Source organism: Hydra vulgaris, chromosome 09, assembly GCF_038396675.1.
Source record: "Hydra vulgaris chromosome 09, alternate assembly HydraT2T_AEP".
NCBI classification, from domain to species: domain Eukaryota; kingdom Metazoa; phylum Cnidaria; class Hydrozoa; order Anthoathecata; family Hydridae; genus Hydra; species Hydra vulgaris.
In genome coordinates, this window is record NC_088928.1 from 60,274,317 (window position 1) to 60,300,570 (window position 26,254).

The 26,254-nt window shown below is 27.1% G+C and overlaps 1 protein-coding gene across 1 annotated transcript in view; it reads right to left on the minus strand.

Moving 5' to 3' along the window:
* Positions 1 to 26,254, minus strand: part of LOC100213326 (ATP-binding cassette sub-family C member 10) — a 79,362-nt gene that overhangs the window by 19,684 nt on the left and 33,424 nt on the right. Inside the window, exons 8-17 of the mRNA XM_065806232.1 lie at positions 23,044 to 23,206; positions 22,591 to 22,700; positions 22,408 to 22,500; positions 22,283 to 22,327; positions 19,847 to 19,951; positions 18,015 to 18,122; positions 17,688 to 17,794; positions 12,148 to 12,289; positions 9,299 to 9,341; positions 709 to 834 (exon numbers count right to left, since the gene is read on the minus strand). Of these exons, the coding sequence (XP_065662304.1) occupies positions 709 to 834; positions 9,299 to 9,341; positions 12,148 to 12,289; positions 17,688 to 17,794; positions 18,015 to 18,122; positions 19,847 to 19,951; positions 22,283 to 22,327; positions 22,408 to 22,500; positions 22,591 to 22,700; positions 23,044 to 23,206 (1,042 nt within the window). The remainder of the gene's footprint in view (positions 1 to 708; positions 835 to 9,298; positions 9,342 to 12,147; positions 12,290 to 17,687; positions 17,795 to 18,014; positions 18,123 to 19,846; positions 19,952 to 22,282; positions 22,328 to 22,407; positions 22,501 to 22,590; positions 22,701 to 23,043; positions 23,207 to 26,254) is intronic.

A 26,254-nucleotide genomic window follows, 5' to 3' on the forward strand; every position in this document is an offset into this window, starting at 1 on the left:
AAAATGTGTTCTTTAGAATCTAGAAATAATGATTTACAGAAGGTAATTTAAAAACATTTATTTTATAATCATTTTTTATTTTGTTTTCATAGATGATTCACTTTCATAAATTTTTATTGATTTTAAATTTTTATTGTATCTTTAAAAAGTATAGGAGATCAACATGCTCGAATTTAGGAGAAAGGTTGCAACAATTAGAGCAAAATAGTGCTTTGATTTTCTATAATAGTGCATTGATTAACATCAGAGTCAAATTAATGTAAAACATAGTATATTAAACATAGTAGGCTATATTAATCAACTAATAAAATTTGTCAGGTTTTATTTATAGTAAAAAAGATTTGTTCATAAACTGTTCAAATTGACTCCTAAACAAAGTAACAATTAACAATAAAAACTGTTTTGTTGTTACTTTAATAATACTTTATGACAAATTTTGCATAAATTTTAGGAAAAAAAAATTTCAATAATTCAACTTAAACTTTGTATTTGGTTTATTATTTTTGTAAATTCAACTTTTATTTTATTGAAGTTTCAGTATGTTAAAGTTTTGACACCATCTCTAGAATTGGTTTTTACAATAGCATGAAAATTCAAACACAAAAATTAAAAACTTATTATTTCACACACACAAATGTTAATGCAGATAATATTGATAATTTTTTTGAAAATTTTTTAAAACAGGATCTAAATTTATAAAACTGTTACCTTGCATTAAAAAAAGCGACATCAACACAGCTAATGCTACAAAATGGCCAACAGCTTTCCAGTAACTCTTATAAACGTTTAAAGATATTTCACCATGTAATTTATACTCATCTTCAACAAGATCATCTGCAAACAAAAATAAATTAATGTATTACATGAAAACAAACTAAGATCTGTATATATATAGATATATATATCAATGCTGCATAATAAGACTTTAAATGCCTTTTTCTCAGAACAGCAAAAATAGACTATATGTCCATATTTGCTGTTCTGAGAAAAAGGCATTTAAAGTTTTTAATTCATCACTGTGTTTGATCTTCTTAATTATACTAAATTGTTTTTAAAATACTTATAGAATATGATATCATTTTTTACAATATAACAAATAAAAAATAAAAAATTTAAGCTTATGAAAAGCAACAATGCAAATGGACTTAAGATAATCTTAAAACTATATAAAATATGACAAAACTCTTCAAATTAAATTGCCGCTGCAAAACAAGACCATCTTAAGTCCGTTTCTGCTGTTCTGAGAAAAAGACATTTATAAAGTTTTAAATTTAATCACTGCTTTTGATTTTTTTTGATTAAATCTACTTGTTTTCAGTTATTTATTATATGTATTAAGTATTTTAAACTAAAAAAAAAATTTATTTTTGTCAAAAAATGGACTTAGTATAGTTTTGCAGCAACATTTTCTCTTAATTATTTTTTTAGGACATAACATATTTGAATTTTACTCATAGTTGCAAAAATTAAATTTTGATTCCATACTTTGTGGTATGACTTTTGTGCACCTAAAGAGTATTTTAAACCAAAAAAGTCAATTTTGCATAAAAAAGTTTTGCTTTGCAGCGACAATATATAATAAAAATGAAATCTATATCATATCTAAATTTCCATGTGAAAAAAGGGGGCACAAGGGATAAATAGGAGCTTGAGAACAATATACACCTGAAATATTGGGACTCACTGTTCCAAATGTGAAAGAGAAAAAAGTAACTTTTTTTGGGTAGAATCATAAAATAGATCAAAATTCATTGGAAAAACTGATTACTCTAAAAAAATTTCTTATCGTTTAAAAATGGTGACAAAGGAAAGTTTGAAACTCCCTCTTGGTGAATATGGTGGCAAAGGAAAGTTTGAAACCCCTCTAAGGGGTTGTAAAATTTACAAGGTCATAACTTTTGAACTTGTAAAATATTTTTTACTAAATAAGAATTTTACAAATAAATTTTAGTCTTTATGGTAGAGTTTTCTTTTAAGTGCTATTATTGCCCCCTTCCCTAGCAAATATTTTGACCTTAGAGCCCTAATTTGAGGATAATATTGTTCCCAAACTCTGATCACCGTGATTTTTTTTTTTAATATATTATTTGTATTAGTGTATATATATTAGTGTATATATATATATTTGTATTAGTGTATAGGTTACTTATCTTCAAAAATAAAAAATCTTGAAATTGATCTTTTGGTATATAATCAATTGATTTTCAATTATAGAATGATTTAAATAATACAAATTAATGTTAACATTTATATTTATTTCCATTTACAATCAATAATAGTTTCCAAAAGATACACATATATATTATAACATATTTAATTTTAAAATAAAACTGTTTTAAAGAAGGTATGTTGGGAGTTGTACATAACAGTGTTCTTTATGAGGAAAATGCTGCTTTAAGAAGGCTTAAAGCAGCATTTTCCTCATAAAGAACATTTTTTTTTTCAAATAAATTATTTCCGCTACGGTGTGTCCTTAAAAAAAACTTTGTTGAAAAAGAGAACGAGATAAAAATGAATGATTATCTTCGCATATGATTTCCATCTATTTTCAAACTTCACTTTTGTACTTAAACAAAATGCAAATGCAAAACAAAAAATTAAAAAATCAGCCTTTTTGCTTCAATGATCGAGGTTTTAAGTTTTAAATAAATAAGACCTTGACAAAAAGAAGAAAAAATATTTCTTTATTACCACTCATTCTCTTTGCATCAATGCTATTTTATCAATTTTGGCAAATCAAGAATAGAAAAAATAAGAGAATCTCTTGCTAAGACTGGTGAGTAATTTGCTAAGACTGGTAAGTAACTTGCTAAAACTGGTAAGTAAACAGAAACATTTTTTATTATTTATTTACTAATTAGCCATTAAAATGAAAACACATAATGCGCAAATATGTTTCAACAAAATTTCTTTTTCAAAATTAACAAGTAAAAAATAAAATTTATGTGAACTTGAAAGTTTGATTTAATGAAGTTAATAAGAACTTTTAGAGTTTTATTAACTTTTTTTTTAACTAATTTTTTTTTAGATTTTTTCCTAAAATCCAGCAAGGAAAACATACAAACCAACCGCTTGCCTTTTCAGGTCAAATTGTAAATAGTATTATTGATCATATTAAGTCTTTTAAAGGATGACAAAATCATTGCATGACATTAAAAAACTGTACTTGCCAGAGGATCATAATTTATCAAAATGTATATGTACAAAGAGTGCAAGATGCACCACAAGATAAAATTTGTCAAGAAAGCTACTGGTACTTTAATGTGTGATTATTTAGTAATATTATTAGATTTTATCTAATTTTTTATTTTTTTTATCAGGAAAATATTTGCAGTAAAATTTAACAGTAGCTTTGGTTATCCTCATAAAGATACATGCTCAACATGTGACAAGTTCAATATTATACTTAAAAACTAAAACACCTCTGTAGATCAACTCATTAAGTTGTCAAGAAAATGAGCTTCACTTTCTGAATGCAGAGGTATTTTAAGCCAGAATGAAAGAAGCTGTAATGTAAAAACTAGCAATGCAGCTCTTGTATTTTATTTTGCTAAAAATATAAGTTGCCCTGATGATTCTACAAACGATATTCATTAATGTAGACAGCTGCCTATGTACACATTTAATATACACTGCTGAGGATCAAAATATTTTGTTACAATGAAATTTATGTGAAAAAAGGAGCAGACAATGTGGCAATTATGCTGGAGCACTAATATGACTACATTTTACCAAATAATGTATCACAGCAAAAAATGTATCACAAAAAAGCTGCAACATTTGCAGCTTTATTGTGATTTGTGTGCTGGGCAAAATAAGAAATGAACTATTATTCATTTTTCACACTATAATGTAGTGAATAAGAAATGATTTCAAGAAAACAAACTATCTTTCCTGAAAAGGAGTCACAGATACATGGAGCTTACTATAATTAATACCATGATATGGTATTAATTATAGTAAGTGACTGGGGCCCCCAGCCCGGCTAAAAATGAGACCTTTTGCTAACCAGACACCGGCATAATTATAAAATTTAGCAGGGTTTGATAGCTTGGGCTTGGAAAAAATTTATAATACTTCATATATTATAAATTTATGCAGACATTTACTAATTATTAAATACTGTAATACATTTATATATTAATTTATAAACTAATTCACTTTTGACAAGATTGCAAGTAACCACTATTAAGTTAAAAGTTACTAGAAAACAAAGGATAGGGTTAAAGAGCAAGGAAACGGTTAAATAAAGACTTAAAAAGTTAGTTGTATGAGTCAGGAAAATATGAAGATAGGTGAAAGCTATAAAGTTTTGGGCAAAGGATGTGCAAAAAGATGAAAGATGTGCACAAAAGATATGCAAGGAAAAAATCTGGATGAATAGAAGTTTTTATAGCATAAAGGGACAGATACAATAAAATGATGCAACTTTCTAAATAAAAAGCCAAGCAAGAATAAGTTTTGGTTGATCAAACTAGAGATGATAGCTCATTTAAGCAGTGACCATGATAGTATTTGTAGAAAAAAAGCAGGTTTAACTACATTTATAATGTGCTTTTGGACCTTGTTTGAAAGTGAGAGAGTTGTTATTCGACAATATAGAAATGTCAATAATATTGTCAACAAAGCCCCAAGCTGTTACAGAAGAGAGAAAATCGACTACTTGTTCTTAGCAATCAAAAAGCGAATAACTGAGTTTTAAAGCGAATAACTGAGTTTTGTCAAGAAAAGAGTATAAAAAGTTACTGGAATTGAAGTAAAATGTAGACCTTCGAGAATAACTTTAATACTGCAGTTAAAAAGAAATGATTTGAAAATCTCAAAACTTTTTTTATAAAAAAACTAATAACAGAGTGAAGACTAATTGTAAAGTTAAAGAGGTCAGAGTGTTTTTAAGAGTTTTTAAAAATTCCAACTACTTATTTAGCAGTAAATAATAGCTAACAGTTTTATAACATCTTGATAGAAATCTTGTCTGAACCAGAAGAGTTTAATTGAAAATTAACTTTAGCATTGGAAGCCTGAGTAACTTGGATGTCTAACAATGGGTTAATTTGTTTAACTGGAAAAGCAGGAAGAGTATGGCCATTAGATTCAAGAGTCAAATTAGAGGAACAGGTCTTTGCAAATAATGCTGCCTTATTCTGGGGAGAAGTAATAAGATCAGACCCATAGATTAGAGATTAATTGTTAGACTTACTTTAGTTAATGACACTGTTGAAGATTTTCCAAAAGTCTTTAGAACCTAACATCTGAGATAAAATACAAAATTTAGTAAGCTGAGAATAACATAGCTTAACATAAGATCTTTTTACATTGGCTTCTCGCAATAATAAAAGGGCATTTGTTCTTAAGAAAAATGCTCAATATGGTGAAAAATGTTGAGTAGAACGAGGCTTCACTTAAAACTGAAGAGAAGGAATATAAGCTTCCAAACCTGCTTCCATCCAGGAGGTTAATATCCAGGAGGTAAGATGCGCATTTATGCATACATAATATAGATATATGTATATAAACATATATGTTTATATCCATATTTATTTAGATGCTAGCATACAATATCCTTACATATTTATATAAACTTTTGTATTTATATGGTGTAGTATTTGCCAAAAGAGAAGATGATCAGACGGATGTGTGGTATGACTCTAACAAGACAAGAAAAGGAGGTATAATCTTAAGCAGAAATTAGAAAAAACATTGTATCAAACAACATTTGTCAGAGAATATTAAGGTAATTTGGGTATCAGCATATAGAGAGGAAGCAGCTTCAGGAGAAAATGGTAGAGGTAGAAGTAAGAAAACTCGGAGAGAGTTTGTTACATATTGCATAAATGATTTTTATTTAAGAAAAGAAGATGACGATGATGATGATGACAATAATGATAATGATGATCATGTTGCTTACGATGATGTTTATATATAAGTATACATGCTTATATATATAATATATAACATGAATTTCAAAATAGAAAAATATACATTGGGATGTATTAATGTAAATGCAACAACCTAGCCTGAACTAATTTTTTTCAAACACAGCCCGGGTCAAATTTCAACTGTGTTGGCTTACTAATCAATTAAACATTTATCATTGTAATAAAAATTTGTTATCAAAAGCATTTGGAAAAAAGAAGTGATTATCACAAAACCCCATCACATTTTTGTACAATGAGAGACTGCTAACCAGCTGTGCAAAATATGCTGATCTTCAAGTTCAAAAACACTTTTGCATGCCTGAGGCTCAGTAGTTTTTAATGATCTGCCTCCCAAAGGTCAGTTAAGCAATGATGTATCAGTGTCAGAGTTTACTAGAGTGTATTTAAATTACTAAAACAGATAGTAATGGAAAAAAGGAAATTTATTTTGAATTTATTTTTTAACTTTTTGATATTGTTTTTATATTGTGACATTAGGATAATTGGGTTTTATCTCCCTTTTGTACTGTTAAGAGAATTTAACAAAATTTGTTATACTCTCTTAAATTTTTAAAATTAAGAGTAAAAATTTGTTAAATTTGTTAAATTAAAAGGTCAAAATATTAAATTTGTTAAATTTATTGTTTAGAATACGCATTATCTATTAAGTAATATAAATTGATATAAGACAAAATAGCATTTTGGTAGATGAGAATAACAAGGTTCTCCAAATTTTCATGGTAAAAAAAATTTTTTTATTATCATATTATTTTTGAGTTCAAAATTATATAATTTTAAAATATTAATCTTTTTATTATTATTTATATAATAATAAAAAGATTAATATATTAAAATTATATATATTAATGACTTTTGAAAATTGTTAGTTTTTGTTTTTTAATTGTCAATTAAAAAACAAAAATAAAAACAGCAAAAGTTCCTGTACAAGACGAGAAACAAATTACACTTTAATTTAAAACAAAATAATACTAAAAAATACTAAAAGAATATGAAGAAATACAAAAGAATGCTTTGATTGAAAGAAATTGAAAGAAAACACCATACAGATAATTTTTTTTAAATTATACTTTTGTATGAGAACTTTTTCCGCACCCTTTATATTGCATGATTTTATATATACATATATATATATATATATGCATATATATATATATACACACACACACACACACACAAATATATATATATATATATATATATATATATATATATATATATATAGATATAGATATATATATAGGATAAAAACCCTCCCTTAGCCTCTGGAATTATCATGCTTAACTTGTTTTTTCATGCACTTGGCTTGTTTAACAAAAGTTTATGTTTTGAAGTTTAAGGTTAATAGATGTAAATAATATTAAAAAGAATTAAACAAGTTCTTGGTCTCAAATACTCGACTGCAGTGGCTATAAATCTCCTCTGAAGAACCTTCACCATCTTTTTTCCGTCATCATCATCAACATCATCATCATCATTTTTCTTCACCATCAAAAAGAATTGAAACGTTTATTTATTTTTATTTCATTTTTATACATTTTAACATGATCTTTTTCAAACTTTAAAAGAAAAATACTCATAAATAGTCCATTTTGTACTGAAACATTTATGATGACAAAATAATCAGTAAACCAATTAATAAGGTTATTGGTAACAACTTTAAGAGATTGTTTAATTTCAAAACTTCATTTATGGTAGCACATACAAAAATATCTGAATGCAGGTCAAGTATATGCTTCATTCATGCTTCAAGTATATGCTTCATTAGTAAAAGAAGTTTATTAGTAAAAGAGTGAACATTCCATAGTGAGCATAATATGTACTTTATGTAAAATCTATCATCCTTCTGAACTTGGCATTTAAATTATTAATTTCAAGATTTCGTTTTAAGGCATTTTTTTCTCTCTCTAAAGAATAATCTTTATAAGGAATAATATGTCTTTTATAGATAATTATAATTTTCTATGCGATTTATATCTTTTTAAAAGCAGGGATTCCAGATAAACAAGATTATAATTTATATTTTGAACTCCTCTGAATTCAATCAAAAAAAAAAAAAAAAAATTAGTTTAAATTTAGCTATTAGCATTAATAACTAGCAAATTCACGCATCCAAATTTAAACTTGCCACATATTAACAGATAGGATTATTGGTTTTTTAGATGAGGTAATCTTTCTAAGAGTGAAAGTGAATATTAAGTTAATTTTTCTAAGAGATCCCGCAAAGAAAATATTATGGAATACTAAATATTTTTGGTTACTATGGTTACCATCACTGATTTAAAGCATCAAGCACCTTTATTGAGATTTTTTAAGACACAAAGAGATGCAAAAATTTATTTAGCAAAAATGATTCAGTGTTTATGATTCCAGACAAAAGAAAATCTAAAACTGGTTTGCACCTACACTACTACTAAGTCTTTAAAACAAGTTGAGTGGAGTACCAGGGACAGGGTAAAGATTGAAGTTAGAGCTTATGGCTTAAGAAGCAAGGGCTCTACCGCTGCACCATTACAATATTAAAACTAAAAATTACTCAAACATATTACTGAAAATAAACTTCTGGACAAAAAAATAAAAAAAGCTATTTGATTTACTTTTACATATCTGATTGCAATAAGTTTACTAAAATATCAACCTATAATTTTTTATCAATATGGAATATTGGGCCTCAAATTCAGATCAAGAAGCTAACTGTTGGAATTTCTGGAGCAAAAAATAATTGAGAAAAGAGTACCACCATCTTTTAATAAATAAACTTTAATAATATGATTAATAAATATAGTAAAAAATAAAAAAAAAGACAAAAACAAATAAACAGTTCTTTCTAGAGGTAAAATCCTACATAACCTGGGACTTAAAAATGGATTTTGCCTTTTTAAAAAAGTTCAAAATTAACATTTTAAACAGAGATAAAACAATTATCAGGTAAGTCAATTTGATAAAATAATTATCAGTAAAAAAACTTTCATAAAAACTATATATATTTAGCTTATAGAGAGTAACATTTAGTGAATAAACAAAACAAATAAAAAAAGATTAATAAAATGGCAAAAATAATTTCATATGTAATTTAATAATAACTCAAAAATAATTTGAAATGTAAAAAATTAAAAAAGATTAATGAAGAATGAGAGAAAATAAAAAAAATGGTTCTTTTTAAGTTTTTTCTTTAAAAAAAAAGAAGAAAAAACTAAAGAAAAGACATTTAAAACATTTTTTTTTTTTTTTTTTTTGAAATAAAGATTAGATTCTGAATTAAGTTAATAACAAAATAACGTTTAAAAAAAATAATGTCTTAACTAATAAAATAATATAAAACTATAAAAAATGTGAACACACAAAAAACTGTTAAATATAACCTTGGTTCTTTACCACAGAATCTCCTTCAGAAGTTGAACTAATCTAATAATCAGGGGGTTAGTAGATTTGTTAGCAGTTAAATAAAATTAGTAATTAAATTAATTAAATTTTATTTTTAAACAAAATAAATTATGTTGATTTGATAATGGCAGGATTGAAAAGTCTTTTTTTTCAAAAGAAATGACCCTTATAAACTAAATCGGAAATTCAAAAAAAAAAACAAAAAAAAAACATTTAGAAAGGGGCAATAATACCTAACATGCTACCTATAAATATCTATTTATTTTTGAGAAAAGACATTGTTAGTAAAATTCTAAATTTTTAGTTATAGCTATTATACAAATACCTATTATTATTTAAAATTATTTATTATTAAATAGCTATTATAAAATATATATACTACCTATAAATAGGTATTAATAGGTAGTATATTAGGTATTTTTGCCCCCTTCTAAATTTTTTTTTTTTTGAACTTCCAATTTAGTTTAAAAGGTCAATCCTTTTGAAAAAGAAGACTTTTCAATCCTGCCCATAATTACTATAATTTTACTGTTTATCAGAATTTTAACATAATTTTACAGTTTATAAGTATTTAGGCTATGGCATCTCATACTTTTCAACTTTCATTAAAAATCATTGTACATACGTTTAAGAATGATATAAGTTTATTGAAAAAAAAGCAACATTAACAAAAGAAAATATTTCAAAATTTAAAAAGGGAAAACCATAACTATGATTTTAAATCTTTTTATCTGCGTATTAATACTACTAATACTTCCTACAAGGCTGCAAGTTTGCAATGAGACTGCAAGCAACCACTATTCAGTTGGAAAGAAAACAAACAATAGAAGTTAAAGAAAAGAAGAAACTGTTAATTGAAGATTTGAAAAGTTAAAGGTTGTATGAGTCAAGAAAACATGAAAATAGGAGAGAGCTTTAAAGCAATAAAGTGCATGAAAAAAAACTAGATGAATAAAAAATTTTAGAGCATGAAGGGGAAGATACTATAAAAGAATGCAACTTTGCTGAACAACAAATTAATTTTGGCTGATGAAACTAGAGATGACAGCTACTTAGCAATCATGATAGTATTTGTAGAAAAGAGAATAAGATACTACCTTAAAACAAGGGGAGTGAGGCTCAAGCTTAGCAGATAAAGCAGGCCCAACTATGTTTACAATGCATTTTGGACCTTGTCTAAATGAGGAAGAGCATCTTTTGAGTTCGATCCCCACCATGTCCCTGGTAGTAATGTGCTCAACTTGTTTCTCCACACAGTGGCCTTGTTCATCAAGGTTCGTGTTAGGGAGTTATAGAGTTGAGAGTGAGTTGTAACTACAACTAAAGTAGCCTCCTTGAGTGTAGTGGTCTTCATGGCCTTGGGGAAGTGAAATAAAGTTTAAAAAAAAATAATTGTAGAACCAGCCCAAATATGACAACAGTATTCCATTAAGGGATGAATAAGAGATTTGCAGAGGTAGAGAATGGAATCAGGAGTAAGCAAATGGCAAGCGCAATAAAGAGAAGCAACCTTTGCAGATGCTAACTTTGCAATTGATTGTATATATTATGAATAAACTATAATATATTGCATATTTATGTTTAATTCTTTTGGTTACTTTGGGCATGATTTTAGTTGACTCATAGATAGAACTTGACTCATTCATAGATAGTACATGGCATCCCCATGCTCTATCTATGAACTAACCCAAAGTCGTAACTTAGGGCTCCTAATGTGGCCTTGACAATGCACACCAAAAGTATTAACAGGACACCATCCATGTAGAAGACAGCACTGTTAATACTGATATTTAACATCTGTTAATGGAATCAGCCTTTCGGAGAGCTACCACAGAGTTTGGTAAACCTTACTACCAACCAATCTCAGAACCATTAAACTGAGTTTTAGAGCTGTACCCTTGTTAGGAGATAACAGTAGAAGTTGCATAACAACTATCAAGGAGGCAAAAGTAAAAATTTCTGAGTAGAGTCAAGAAGATCCAGCATTCATTATCTTAGGAAAAAAACAATGTAACACAGTTTTACATCTATGCCAGCCTAATACATGATGAAAAGAGTGCAAGGCTGTTCAAGAGAATTTTTCTACTTACCTTTTAAGTCTTTGCCTAGGAGGCCTTCTACAAGACAGTAGCTGGATGCAGTTGACACCTGCCCAAGATAAGTATTTATATCGAGACATGATCTCTAGCCTTATTCAACTATGTCTAGAAAAGCAAACCCTATAAAGACATGGTGCAAATAGTACTGGGTTACATGTTACCAGTAGCAGGGTTATTGTGATGACCTGACCTGATCTGGAGTAGTTAAAGAAGTTACTTTTGTCAATAGTACTCTAAAACAAACAAAAGATTTTGGAAATGCATAAGGAAAAACATTACATCTAAAGGAATAATGGAAATGATGTAATATAGTTATAATCACTAGATGGAAACTAAGCTAACGCTACACGATTCAAAAAGAATTCAAAAATACATATAGTATCTAAAGGGTAAATGAACACCACTTCAGAGATTCAGACAGAATAACTTAGACAGAATAATTCTGAAAAGTACTAGAATCTACATAGCAAAATGGTAACTCACTAAAACTTAGCATTTTTTTTTGCACAGAAGCGTTAATCATTTACAGATTAACATTAAAATTATGTTAACTACAGATTAGCAGAAAACTAAAGTATAACATAAAAATTAACACACAAAAAAAAACAGACGTTAATTATATACCACTCAACAGTTATATATTAGTAATGGAAAAATCAGCAGTATTTTTTATCAATTATGTTATAAAAAGGTTATTACAAAGAATTAAAAACTAAATTTAATTATACCACAACATCTTGTGACAGATACGTTGTGCAAACATCATCTAGTATATCTTTAGGGTGGCCAAATTTCGATATCTTTCCTTTTTCCATCAAAACAACAAAATCTGCATCGCGAATAAATTTAGTTTGGTGAGTGACAAGAATTCTAAAATAATTTCAACGTCATTATTTCATAATTAGTCCAGTTATGTTCATGTTCACTTATAATAACTGCACTGAAAGTAATGTTAACCAAAATCTTATTTTCCAACCTTGAACTGAATTTTTTTAAATAGCATAATATTAAAAGAAAACAAATACCCAATGGTATATAAGTAGTATTTGCAGGTATTAGTATTATGAAACCTAGAATTTTCTTAAACCTTATGGAATTTACTAGAATTTTCTGAACTGTTCTGGATGTTTTTAGAAGACTTCAAAACTTTTTAGAACTTTTTAAATTTTTTTCAGAACTTTCTAGAAATTTATGGAGATTTTAAGTCTTTAAGAAGTTTATGGAGCGATCATTAATAAAGAGAGATCTGATTGAGGAAACAATTATATATGAATCTGTATTTACCAGATGGCAGTCAAATAATACAAGTAAAATAGCACATATATTTATTATTGTCTTTCAGAAATATATTTAAGTATTATATTCAATCATAATGTCCTATAAAAAATGAGTTTTCACTAGAGAAAGAAAACAGAAGAAATGAAGATAACAGCAGAATACCACTCAAAATCCAAATTGTTGGTCGCTATCTGTTTCTGGGAAATCCATCAAGGAGAGACAAGAACACATAAAGCAGATTGAGAAAAAAGTAACAAGTTAATGGCAAAAAAAATTAAGTTTTCTACATTCATCAATTCAAATCATACAGGTGAAACTAGATCAAGTGCTTAATTCAAGAATTACCATAAATGTGTAAAACAAAGAAAATATGATCCAATAAGTGAAATTTTTGACATCATAAAAAGAGATTTTATGTCCTTTGGTTTCAATCTAAAGATTGTATCACCTTTAGATTGAAGCCAAAGGACAGGTTGGGTATACAGCTGAAAAAATCTTCAAAGTTATCAACCAGCAAAGCAGCAACCATATGTCGACAGTTATCTCAAGAAATTCAGACACCTTCACAGTCTGGCATATTCAGATTAACTATTAAAAAAGCTGTTAAACTTAGAGAAGAAATGAAGAAAACATTAGATTTAGAAAGCTGGTCACTGCACTTTGATGGTAAACCTATTAGTCACCAAGAATATCAAGTGTTAGTGTTGAAGAATAAACAAAGAGAAGTTAAGTTACAAGCACTAGATCTACCAGACAGAAAATGGGATGCTGTTGTTGAAAGTATAGCAGCTATTCTTGATGAATGCAATTTATTGAAGAGTATAAAGATGATTGTAGCGGACACTACAAATGTTAAGACTGGAAGAAGAATAGGATTGTCAGTCAGCTACAAAGACCTTTTACTAAATAGAAACTTGAAGAACCACAATTGATTAGTTGTTAACATCATGTTCTTGACCGAGTCCTTCGTGTAGTAATGAATAAAGAACTTGGAGGAGACAAAATGTCACCTAATATCAAATATCTGTTTATTCCGGAACTCGTAAAGAACTAGAAACAGCTCAGGAAGAATTTCAAGAATGATAAAGGAGTGATTACTGAAACAGCAGAATGACGCAATAATATGTAATTTCTATTTCATTTTACTCGGGTTTTCCGCTTTTTTGAAGAATTTGGAATATGTATAAATATATATATACAGGCCTTCTCGTAAGACGCGTGCGATCGCACATCTTAAATGACCACGCACATAAAACTATGTTTTGATAACTTGTCCACGGCTTTTTAGAAGTTTTGATTTTTAGCGCGAAAATGCGAAAAAGAAAATGGCGCAATACAAAACCAAAGCAGAAATTAAAACTAAAAAACAATTACAAAACTGAAACTAAATTAAAGAAATGAAAATTTTAACGAATAATAAAAAAAAATGAAAAAACAAACAGAAAAAGTTTATTTTTTAACCTAAACTTCATTGTCAGCATAATTAAAAAAAAAAATTTGCACAGCTCTATAAATCTTTATAATTCCCAATCTTTATAATTCTTATAATATAACAATAAATAGGTTGAGATCAGGGCGTATCCAAGGGGGAGGGCGGGTGATAGGGCTTCCGCCCCCACAGTATTTTTTAATTTTTAATTTTTAGAAATTGATCAATTTAACACAGCACTATGTTTGAAAATGTAAGTAAATTAGGGAGGCTATTTTTGTCAAAAAGAAAAGTCAACACCATTAACATTTATGAATTGAGAACTGAGAAATGAATTGAGAAACTGAGAAATGAATTGAGAAACTGAGAAAATCGTATTTTCAAGATAAAACCATATTGTAACTGTAGCATTGTAAAAAAGGAACATATCACATTTTTCGTTTTTTGCTTGACAAAAATTAATTTAAAAGTTTTCCAAGTGATAATATTATTGCAAAATGACATATATATCTCTTTGTTAGAGACACTCATGTTTTATATTATCTTATTTGTTAGTGATATTCATGTTTTGTTATATCTTTGCCAAATTCATTTTCATCAAAATATATAAAATCTGATGGTATATATTTTTATAACATTAATTTTTTTTAACTTATTTTTTATTTTTATAACATTAGCCAGTCTATTATTAGCCATTGATTATTGATTATATTAGACATTGAATAGCAAAAAAAAAAGTAGTTTTTTTTAATTTTTAAGTATCCATGCTGTTACTTTTAAGTCAATTAAAACTGCTGTTAAATTGCAAACAAAAAAAGACACTTTAAGAGTTTTTTTTGAACACTTTAAAATCTACATTTTTATATTTAAAAAGAATATTTTCATATTTTTTATACTCACTCCCAGGCTGTAAGCAAACACTGTTATGTTGGGAGATAACAGAACAAAAAAAGAGAATATTGTTAAAGAGAAAGGAACTGATTGAAGAATTGAAAAGTTGTAGGTTGTATAAGTCAGGAAAACATGAAGATGACACAAAGCATTGATGTGCAAGAAAAAAAAACTAAAAATAGAGGTAGAGGATGGAATCAGGAGAAAGGAAATGGCAAATGCGATAAAGATAGGCAAGCAGATGATAACTTTGCAATCGATTGTATATAAAATTTTCATGAGAATAGTGAATGATAATCCGAGAAGATGTAAAATGGAGGTCTCAGTAAGAGTATTGCTTTTCTGTTACAACAGTTAGCAAGTCATCCGAAGAACCAAAAGATTAAAACTTTTATATTGTTGCCATAGAGAAAGTTATTAGACTCAAGATAAAATAATAGAAATAGTTGATGAAAGACTTAAAAACCTTGCTAGTAATAAATAGAAGACTGATTGGACGGTAGCTTTGATGGACAATAGAAAAAGAAATAAGAAAATCGCACATAAATGAAAATGGCCTACTCTAAACATTGTTTATATTAAATTAATTTTCGGATGGCTAAGGTCACTTTTTAATGCAATAACTTTAAACCACGTCTGTGTTTTAAATTTTTTTATGGCGGAAACAATAGCTAGGTAGATTGGATTATAGTTGAAGGGGTCAGAGTGTTCAGAGTTTTTAAATCTTAAAAGCACATATATCACTTTCTAGCAGGCAGGAAAACAAAAGTTTAGAGAGTCGAAGAGAGTTTTGGAGAACACTTTTACAAGACTATGACACAAATGTTGTCTAGACTACAAGCTGTGAAAGAGTTTAATTTAGAAATGACTGGAGAAAGGGAAGCCAGGGTGATATGAATGTCAAACAATGGCTATACCTATTTAACTGGGATTGCAAGAATAGTGTGGCCATTTGATTTAAAAGATGATTTAGGTGAAAAATTCATTGAAAATAGTTTTACTTTATCCTTAAATAGGATCAGACTATGTATTAGTGACCTTTGTTCATGTTGAAGATTTTCCAAAAGTATTTAAAACCTAACTTTTGAGATAAAATACAAGATTTCGTAAATTGAGAACATTGAAGCTTAGCATTAGACAGCATCTTTGTAGATTTCTTGCAATAATAAAAAGATTTTTGTTCTCAAAAGTTCTTGAGAAAAATTGATGATAAAAAATGATTACAATTAGATATAGCAGCTGAACAACAAGAAGGTGAAAACCATGAAGTAGAATAAGATTTAACTGCTGTGATTTGATGAGAAGAAATAAAAGCTTTCATATCTGCCTGGATCCTGGAGTTTACATCTTAGGAGGTACATTTATCAGCAGAAAGATAAAAGACATTAGCTTAAGAACAAAGAAAACCATTACAAAGAGAATCCCAGTCAGCTATATGTTAGTAGCAAGAAGTGCAATAATAGAGTCCAAAGGCAAAGTACAAGATAAAAGATTTTAAAATGATTGCATGGACCAAAACACCTAAATAAAAACAAGGAGAAACTATCAAGAAGTCAAGGGAGGTGATTAGGGTTGTCTGGAAAAACAAATTGAGAAGTTAACTATCTGAATGAGAGATTAAAAAACACAGAAGTTATGAGCTTTAGAGCCAGCAGGGTCAGTGATGTCAGAGTCAAGCAACACAGGGTGATGAGCATTTAAGTAACCAATAAAAAAAAAGTATTGGTTGAGGGATATAGAGAAAGGGCTTAGCCAATTTGATAAAAAATTACTATTAAGCATTAGAAATATGATTGAGTGAGATAGAAAGCACTAGAAATGTGATTGACTGAGATAAAAGCACTAGAAATGTGACTGAGTGAAGTAGAAAGCAGAAATAAAAGCACATAAATGAAATAGTCAGAGGATTCAAACAAGGAAGATAAATTCAAACATGGTAGATAAATTAATGCAATTATATGCCAAGGCCAAGCAAATGATTACTGGATTGAATCAAAGAATAATAGCCATCAACACATTAGAAGATGAATTCTCACAAAAAGCAAGTAAGCCAGGTGAATTTATCAACAGGTAAGATTCAATGGTTACTTTTAAAAAGTAAGAGCGTGGCACCCCGAGCAATGAGCTGTGTAGTTGCCATAATTAGTCCTACTAATTAACCCAAAGTCATAACAAAGGGTTCCTTATGTGGCCTCGACAATGGCCAGCTTCTCTGAAAACTACACAGTGTTTGGGAAAATTTGCTATCATAAATGTCTTTTTCTAAACGTTTTATTTCAAGTTCTTCTCAGGGAGATCATCTGGGGAGAATGATGAAGGACAACCTATGATTATTTTAATCACTTAAAAAAAGACTCTTAACTTCAATTAAATACTTATTGCTAAAGAAATTTACACATTAAAATAAATAAACTTCTACAAAATGCAATCTACCTTAACTTATCACATGCAAACATTTTTTTATTTCCTAAACAAACCATAATAAAATAAAATATTCTTTAAACAATAAAATGAGAATTGAATACAAGGTTATGGAATAGATAACAAGGTTAATTAGGTTATGAAAATTGATAACAAAGTGTTTAGATATTTATCACAACTTTTGTCAAATTGAACAAAAGATTCAAAACCTTTATTAATGGTTTCATTTTTTAAATTGTAAGTTCTGACCTAGTTTTGTCTTTAAGCAAACCCATAATGCAATGTTTGAAAATGTGAGATGCCACATGATCATCTACAGCTGACAAAGGGCTATCCAACAAATATACAGATTTGTTCTAAAAATAAAAAATAAATGGTGTTATACTGAAAAAATTTATTACAATAAAACTTTTTATTAGTCTTTTTTTTCTTTGTATAATAAACTGTTAGGATTAACATCAGGATTTTAAAAATTTTAAACTTCACTTGGATTAAGTGTTTAATTTTTTTTAATATCATAAAAATTTTTTTTTAATTATAAAAAATGATAAAAAAACAACAACAACCAAACATTACCTGATAAACTGCTCTAGCAAGGGAAACCCTAGCTTGTTGCCCTCCACTTAATGTTACACCATTTTCACCAACATAGGTTTTATCACCAGCAGGCATTTGTAAAAAATCCTATAAATATTTTTTTAACAAGTTAATATGATTTTGTTATAATTTTTTTTTTTAAGAGACAATGCTTGTTTTGTAGATATTATTATATGCAGTCTTCTTCGTTTAGCCAGCGCTTTCGCGCTTAAGTCTTTTCGCGCTCGCCAACACGCCCACAAAAACTTTGGCAAGCGCATAATAGAGCACTTGTCAAAAAAATAAAAACGTTTTGTTTAAATTGCAACAAAACATTTTTGTTCATTTATTCAACTTTTATAAAAAACTTCATTTTTTTACCAGTTTTTTTTTAAATTATTTTATCTAGTGTATATTAAAAGCATTCTTTCTGCTATTTTTATTTTAATTTAAATAGTAAAAAAAAAATTTTTTTATTGCACAGGCTAACATAAAAATAACCATCCTGACAGCACTTTTTCATGCACTGGCATCAATTTTCAAACGGAGAAGACTATGCAGATATTATTATATTTTGAAGAAAAGAATGCTTGTGTTATATTATTAACGGTGTAAATTAAATTATGAATAGCATATTTACAATATTGTTTACTTAAATAATTATTTGTTATTTGTTTTTCATTCTTATTTTTTCAAATGAAGAGGGGAAGAGCCCCTTTTGCTTCCTCCTTATGGGTATGGCTTTAAGTTCTAAAATGGTCACTAACTTATAGTATATATGGGTATGGCTATGGTATACTTATAGTATATTATGGGTATGGCTTTAAGTTCTAAAATGGTCACTAACTTATAGTATATTGACATTTGTTTCAAAAATGTTTATAAAAAAATATGATTATTTTTTTCAAATAAATTTACTTGAAAACAGTAAAAAAGCAAGCTAAATAAATAAAAGATATCTAAAATATCCCATCCTTTATTAAGGCATAAACAATTTTATATTTCAATTTTATATTTCAATTTATTTATATTATATAAATATTAAGCATTGTGTTATTCAATAAAGTTATTATAATCAAAAACTTTTAATCAAAAAAACTTTTTTAAAATTATAATTTCATTTAATACTTTATTTGTTATCTTTTTCCTAACACAAAAAGTTTTTATTTGTTATTTGTTATTATGGAAAAATACTTTTATGAATATAGTGACTTTAAAAAAAAAAAATTATATGAACTCTCAATAAAGCTGCAAGCAACCGTTATTTAAGTTGGGAATTACTAGATAACAAGAAAACAAAGAATATTGTTAAAGAGCAAGAAAACAACTAAAAGAAGAATTAAAATTGTCAGGAAAACATGAAGACAAAAGAATTACTGAGAATAATAGAGCGTTAGACAGCATCATTATGCATTAATTTTTAGCAATAATAAAAAGATATTTGTTCTCAAGAGAGTTGTTTTTGTAAAAAGTATGAAAAAAAATGATTAGGGTTAGATATAGTAGCTGGACAAGAAGGTAAAAACAATGGAAACCATGGAACTATAAGATAAAAATAATTTTAATGAGATCATAGCATGGTTGAAACCACCTGAGGAAGAACAAGGAGAAAATGAGCACAAGTTATGCTCATAGGTAAGACGCAAACTGAGGAGTAAAGGTGAGTGATTAGGGTTGTCTAGAAAACAGTTTTAGAGCTGTACCCTTTTATGATATAACAGAAAGATATAATTTATAATCATAAGAAAAGAGAAAAACCTATTAAATACAAAATTACTTTTACTTTATAAAAAATATGTTTTAATAATCTTATTTTAATCATATATTTTTACCTCAATCAATGCACATGCAAAAACAACTTTTTCATAAAAAACAGCATCAAAATCATTTCCAAATAAAATGTTATCTCTGATTGTGCCTTGCTGTATCCAGGCTTCCTTAACATAATAAAAAAAACTAAAATTTAAAAAATTGAACAATAAGCTTGAAAAAATTAAAAAATAATTATACCACACTTTTAAATAAATTGCCAAATTAGGATATAAATTGATTAAACTGATGGTAACATTAAGTGACCTATACAGTAAATATAATGCCACCATTGTATTAATTTTATTTTGCAACATTGTATTAATATATTATTAGTAAGCAAACACTTCAATTCAAACTGAAATTGTTTCAAAATTTTATTCGTTTCTTGTTACAAATTTTCCCAGTTTTGAACAAACCATAAAAAACTACAGTTGACATCTTTATTTCATTTTAAGACTTTTTTTTAAATTATTTTAAAGACTTATTTTAAAATGTCTTTTTAACTACTTATTTAACCTTTATTTTTTACCGTTTTTGTGTGACATTCAGTAACATCTGCATAACATTTAAATAGTTTTTAAAAAGTCTAAATTTTTGGTAGTAGTGCAGTGGTAAAGTGGTTGCTTTGTAAACTAGAAGTTTCGAATTCAATCCCTACCAGATTATTAGTAATACTGCACTTAACGTCTTTTTCCATGCAGCAGCCTTGTTTGTCAAGGCTTGTGTTATGGAGTCAAATGAGTGAGGGTTGTAATAACAATTTAAAAAAGAAAAAGCAGCAGCTTTTAAGTAGGTTTTAATTAGCATATTTACTATAAAAATAATGAAAAAATTTAAAATGGCTTTTTAAAAAAATAAATAATTTGACACTAACTGATTTTGCGCACCTTCAAAATAAGTTTTATTTTATGTGATAAACACTAAATAAATAAGAAATGGTTATCAACTTCTTGCATCAACTTTACCTCTAATTTTAAAAAGCTTTTACTAATTTAAACGCCATCTGAAACAAAATCAATTAAATATTGATTTCTCTAAAAAAACCTTAAAAATTCTTATATCAAAAATACATAAAACATCATTTTGACAATATTTTATCCAGTATAGTTCTTTTCCACCATTTGTTTTTAAAGAAAATTATTGTATGAAACAGTATATAAGATTTGATTGATTTAACGGGTTGATAGCAATTTTCTTGTAAAAGTGATTTTGCCAAAAACCCAATCACTTACCCAATTACTTAAATAAATTTTATTTTGCAAACTTGATTACATATTTCAAATAATTTTTTTTTCTCACAACAAATTCAAAAGTAAACTAGTAAAATAAAAATAAGTCTTAAAAAGCGTTTTGCTGAAATGAAAACAACTTTATTAATTAAAATCTCTTGTCTTAATATCAAGAAGTAAAAAAAAGACGCTTGTTATTTTTTTTGTTGCTTTTTATTGCGTAAAAGTCAATATAACTATAACATTTATGATGATATGGTCAAGTTTGCAAAGTTTTTTATAAAAGAAAACCATAATCGTATTTACTAAGATGAAAAACGCAAAAGACACTTTTGAAATAATCCAATAATTGCATAATAAACCACAATGCTTTTTTAAAGGCATGGTTATTACAAAAACGCTTTTCACGTAACGATAAACAACACTTGTTCATGTGACAAGAATATATACATACTCAACTTAAACAACAATTAACTACATATAGCATAATGGTAAACAACAATTAATATGTGCTTTAGCAAAATCTACTATAGCATCAACGGCAAACATATGGTAGTGGTGTAGTGGTAGAGCGCTTGACTCATAAGCACAAAGCTCTGAGTTCAATTCCCACCACGTCCCTGGTAGTACCATACTCTCTCTCTCTCTCTCTCTACATATATACATATATATATAAATATATATATATATATATATACATATATATATATATATATACATATATATATATATACATATATATATGTATATGTAAATATACACATATATATTAAAAATATAATATATTATATACATGTATATATAATAAAAAATATAATATATTATATACATGTATACATATGTATATATATACATACGTATATATATATATATATATATATATATATATATATATATATATATATATATATATATATATATATATATATATATATATATATATATATATATATATATATATATATATGTATATGTATATATATATATATATACACACACACATATATAGATATATATATAAATATAATATGGCATCCAATTCATAGTTTAAGTGTTTATCATGAGATACTTTCATAATATAAATTAAAAAGAATCAAAAGAAAAAAATTAAAATAAAAAATCTTCATGTGCTTTTGAGTCTACAGAGGATGTAAACTATTTATAATCAATCTTTTTATAATTCCAACCCTTGTTAGTATAAAAAAAAAAAAAAATCAATTTTAATACCTGAGAAACTAAACCAAAACCATTAATGCCATCCAAAAGGTAAACCTAGTTAAAATTTTAATAATCTGTTTTTAGAAAAAATATTTTTCAGAGTAAAACATACAAAGTTAACATAAATGTCATACATCACCACTCTCTTTACTTATTTCAGAGCTGATTGCAGCGAGTAATAAGCTTTTGCCGCTTCCCACCTGACCTATGATGCCAACAAAACTTCCCTAATTTAATGAATTTAAAATTTAATCATCATTCTCTTTATATCTTATCTCCATAAATCAAATCTTATATAACAATAAATCTTAATAAACCTTTTGAACTTTAAGATCTATGTTCTTGAGAAGGTATTCTTTAACAGTATCTTCATTTGGAAGACTTAGTGTAAATGATGAATTTTTTATTTCAATTGAAATTTCACCTTCTAAGTATAATAAGAAAAGCAAGAACAAGCAGTAGTAAATTATAAATTATAAATATTTAAACATAGTAGTTAAAATTATAGTAATAAAAATTAAAAAATTAAATTCAAAGTAAATTAATAAGTAAAGTTATGTATTATAAAACTATGTACAATAAACTCAAAATAAAATAAAAAATAAACAAAGCTAAAAAACAACAACAACAAAAAATTAAAATAGTAAACAATGAAATATCAAATACAAAGAGCAGGTGATTGTTTTAAGCATTTTTATTTTGAGTAAACTTTGTTGGTAAATTTAATTATAAAAAAATACCTTAAATTATGATTTATATAAAAAAAATACCTTTGCGTATTTTGTAATAGCTATCATCTTTTATTTCTGGTTGATTAAAAAAAGATTCAATTCTTTTCAATGAAACCCATGCCTCCATTAGTCCATTTAGTACCCATGGGAATGCATTCAAGGGGGAAATTAACATGTTAAACAAAGCAATACTTGTGAACACCTAAAACAAAAGCATTTCAGTTGTATTAAGATATATTTACATATTCATATTATACTTCTTGAACCTTTTCTAAAAAAAATTTCATAAAACTTTTTTTTTTAGAAACATTTTTATTTATCATCTTTACGAAAAATTATTAGTACTTTTGATTAGAAATAAAAAATTAAAAACAATTTAAGTTGTTTTTATATAGACACACATATAAAATTCAAATCCAGCTATGATTATAAATGTTATATGCAGAGACTACTTTCCACTTTTTTTTTTTAAATAAACAATAACATAAATACTATTAGTATAATACTAAAAAAATACTATTAGTACTTAAAACCTAAAAAGAAAAAAACTTGTCAACTTTAGAATTAGAAATTTAAATAGTGATAAAAGAATTTTAGAATTATGGAATTATTAGAATTATAGTTGGAAAAATATTTTGGACACTGACTTTTAGAATTCTGACATAATTATCTATTGCCAATAATACTATTCAAAAATAACAAGTCTGTTTTTGAGTTTCATAGCTTTTTTAGATTTTAGTATTCTTCTTCAAAATGTAAATTCAATAATTTTGGAATAATATGACACTTTGTTTAAACTTTGCTAATAAATTTTTTTAATCTTTTCCAATTCTTTAAGATACAAAATAACATTTTATAAGTTTTATTGATGTTATATACCTAACATATATAAAGATATTATATTCAATAAACAAAAGGGGTGAGGATTTTTAAAAAAGCATAAAACTTTTATAAACATCAAAACAGCGGGAGAATTTTTTTGCGCATATGTCATAATAGAGATAATTATGTTAATAGGTATTAGTAAGCTTTAACTTATTATGCGCTTAGGTAATAAAGTTAAGCTCATTTTACACATGTTAAAAAGATAACTTTCTCTTTCATGAAAAATTTTTTTACATTTAAACTTTTATTTTCTTCAAAATTAACGGGCGATGGTCCTGATAAGCTGCGGATGGTCTGGAAAAAAATTAAATAAAAACTTAATAGAAATGTAATGAAGAAAAAAATTAATAAGTCCGCAGCCATTTGTTTTATAAAAGTTTACAATTTTACAATAAAAAGTTATAAAGTATTGAACATTAATCGTTAACTTAAAACAAAGATATATATGTATGTATATATGTATATATATATGTGTATATATATATATATATATATATATATATATACATATATATATATATATATATATATAGATATATATACATACATATATATATATATATATATATATGCATATATATATATATATATATATATATATGTATATATATATATATATATATATATATATATATATATATATTTATATATGTATATGTATGTGTATATATATATATATATATATATATATATATATATATATATGTATATATATATATATGTATATATATATATATATATATATATATATATTAGTGATATGACTTTTTAATTTTTTTTAAAATAAAATGTTTCCTGTATCATAAATCGATGAACTTTTACCTAAAATCATGAAAAAAGGCCCAAATAGCTTTCTGCAACAAAAAAAGGTCACCCCAAAATAAAAATTTGATTTACCATTTTTATACATTCATTTTTGACCGATGTTTTAATCTTAAGCTTAATTCTCAGCTTAATTCTATTTCTTTCATTATTTTGTTATGAATTTATAAATATAACGCCACACGTTACCATGGCAACGAAACGGCCGTGTGCCTGCAAATACTTGGAATTGTTATGTGATGACGTCATTGTGTTACCACGGTGATATAGACGACTGTAACAGACTGTAGAAGATTAATGAACTTAGTAGAACATTCTGGAAGCTCTAAATAATTATATAAGCGAGCTGCTGTCAGAGCTCAGTGTTGATAATGTGAATAGTTCTATGAAGTACTCTGCGTGTAACTGAGCTAATAAGGAACTACTGTAGCGAACTAAAGACGCTGTAAGTGTACGAAGTATAAGTAGTTGTAGCATTATCGTTAGGATACGGACTGGATTATCGAACTGTTATCAACATTGACTGGATTATCGAACTATAATTGGATTACTATGCAGTTAAAGTATTTTATTAATTAAACGACTTTATTAAATGGATATTTACGCTCAGCTATCCGTAAAGTCGTAACAATATTATATGATGTCTCACAAGAAAAGTCATACCACAGTAACAAAGAACAAGAAGACTTGGACTAAAAATTTGGTGAGATTTCAAGAGTCACACAGAAGAGGAAGCGTGGCTGTAGAAGAATATTCACTCGATGAAAAATCCAGAATACCACTTCAATTGCAGATTGTAGGAAGATACCAGTTTCTCGGAGCATATGTTAAAGGAAGAAAAGAACGAATAGACCAAATTTCTAAGGAAATTACAAAATTGTGGGACAATAAACTGAATTTTCCACGTGTGTCTGATCAAGTGATAAGAGCAAAGCTTATGAAGGTGCTGAAGGTCTATGATGAATGTGTCAGGCGTGGAAAATATGATGTTCTCAATGCATTATTTGACATCACGAAAGTGAATGGCCAGTGGTTATCCTCGGAAGATAAACGTCTATACCACCTACAAAAAGAAAGTAAAGGACAGGTGGGGTACTCAACAGGACAAGTGGCAAGTAAAGAAACCATTCACCCTTCCAAGAGAAGGAAAGTCCAGTCGGGAACAGCAATACCTTCCACATCACAAGTCCTGTCTACCACAGACAGTGGTACTGAATCTGAAAACTGCAAAAGTAAGAGTGAAGATGATGAAGACGACGAGGGTGATAAAGACGATGATGAGGACACTCAGAAAAAAACTAGAAAGCACTACAAAAGTAAATTTGCTGTAAGTATGGTTACATCAAGTGGAGTTTCCACAAAGAAAGCTGCTAAAATATGCAATGTATTATCACAACAAGGTATTGATATTCCAACTCCAAGTCAATCAGCAATTTACAAGTCCATATTCAAAGAGGCAGGTAAATTAAAAAAAGAAATGATACAACAACTTAAAATGGAACAGTGGTCCTTACACTTTGACGGCAAACGAATAGATGATAAG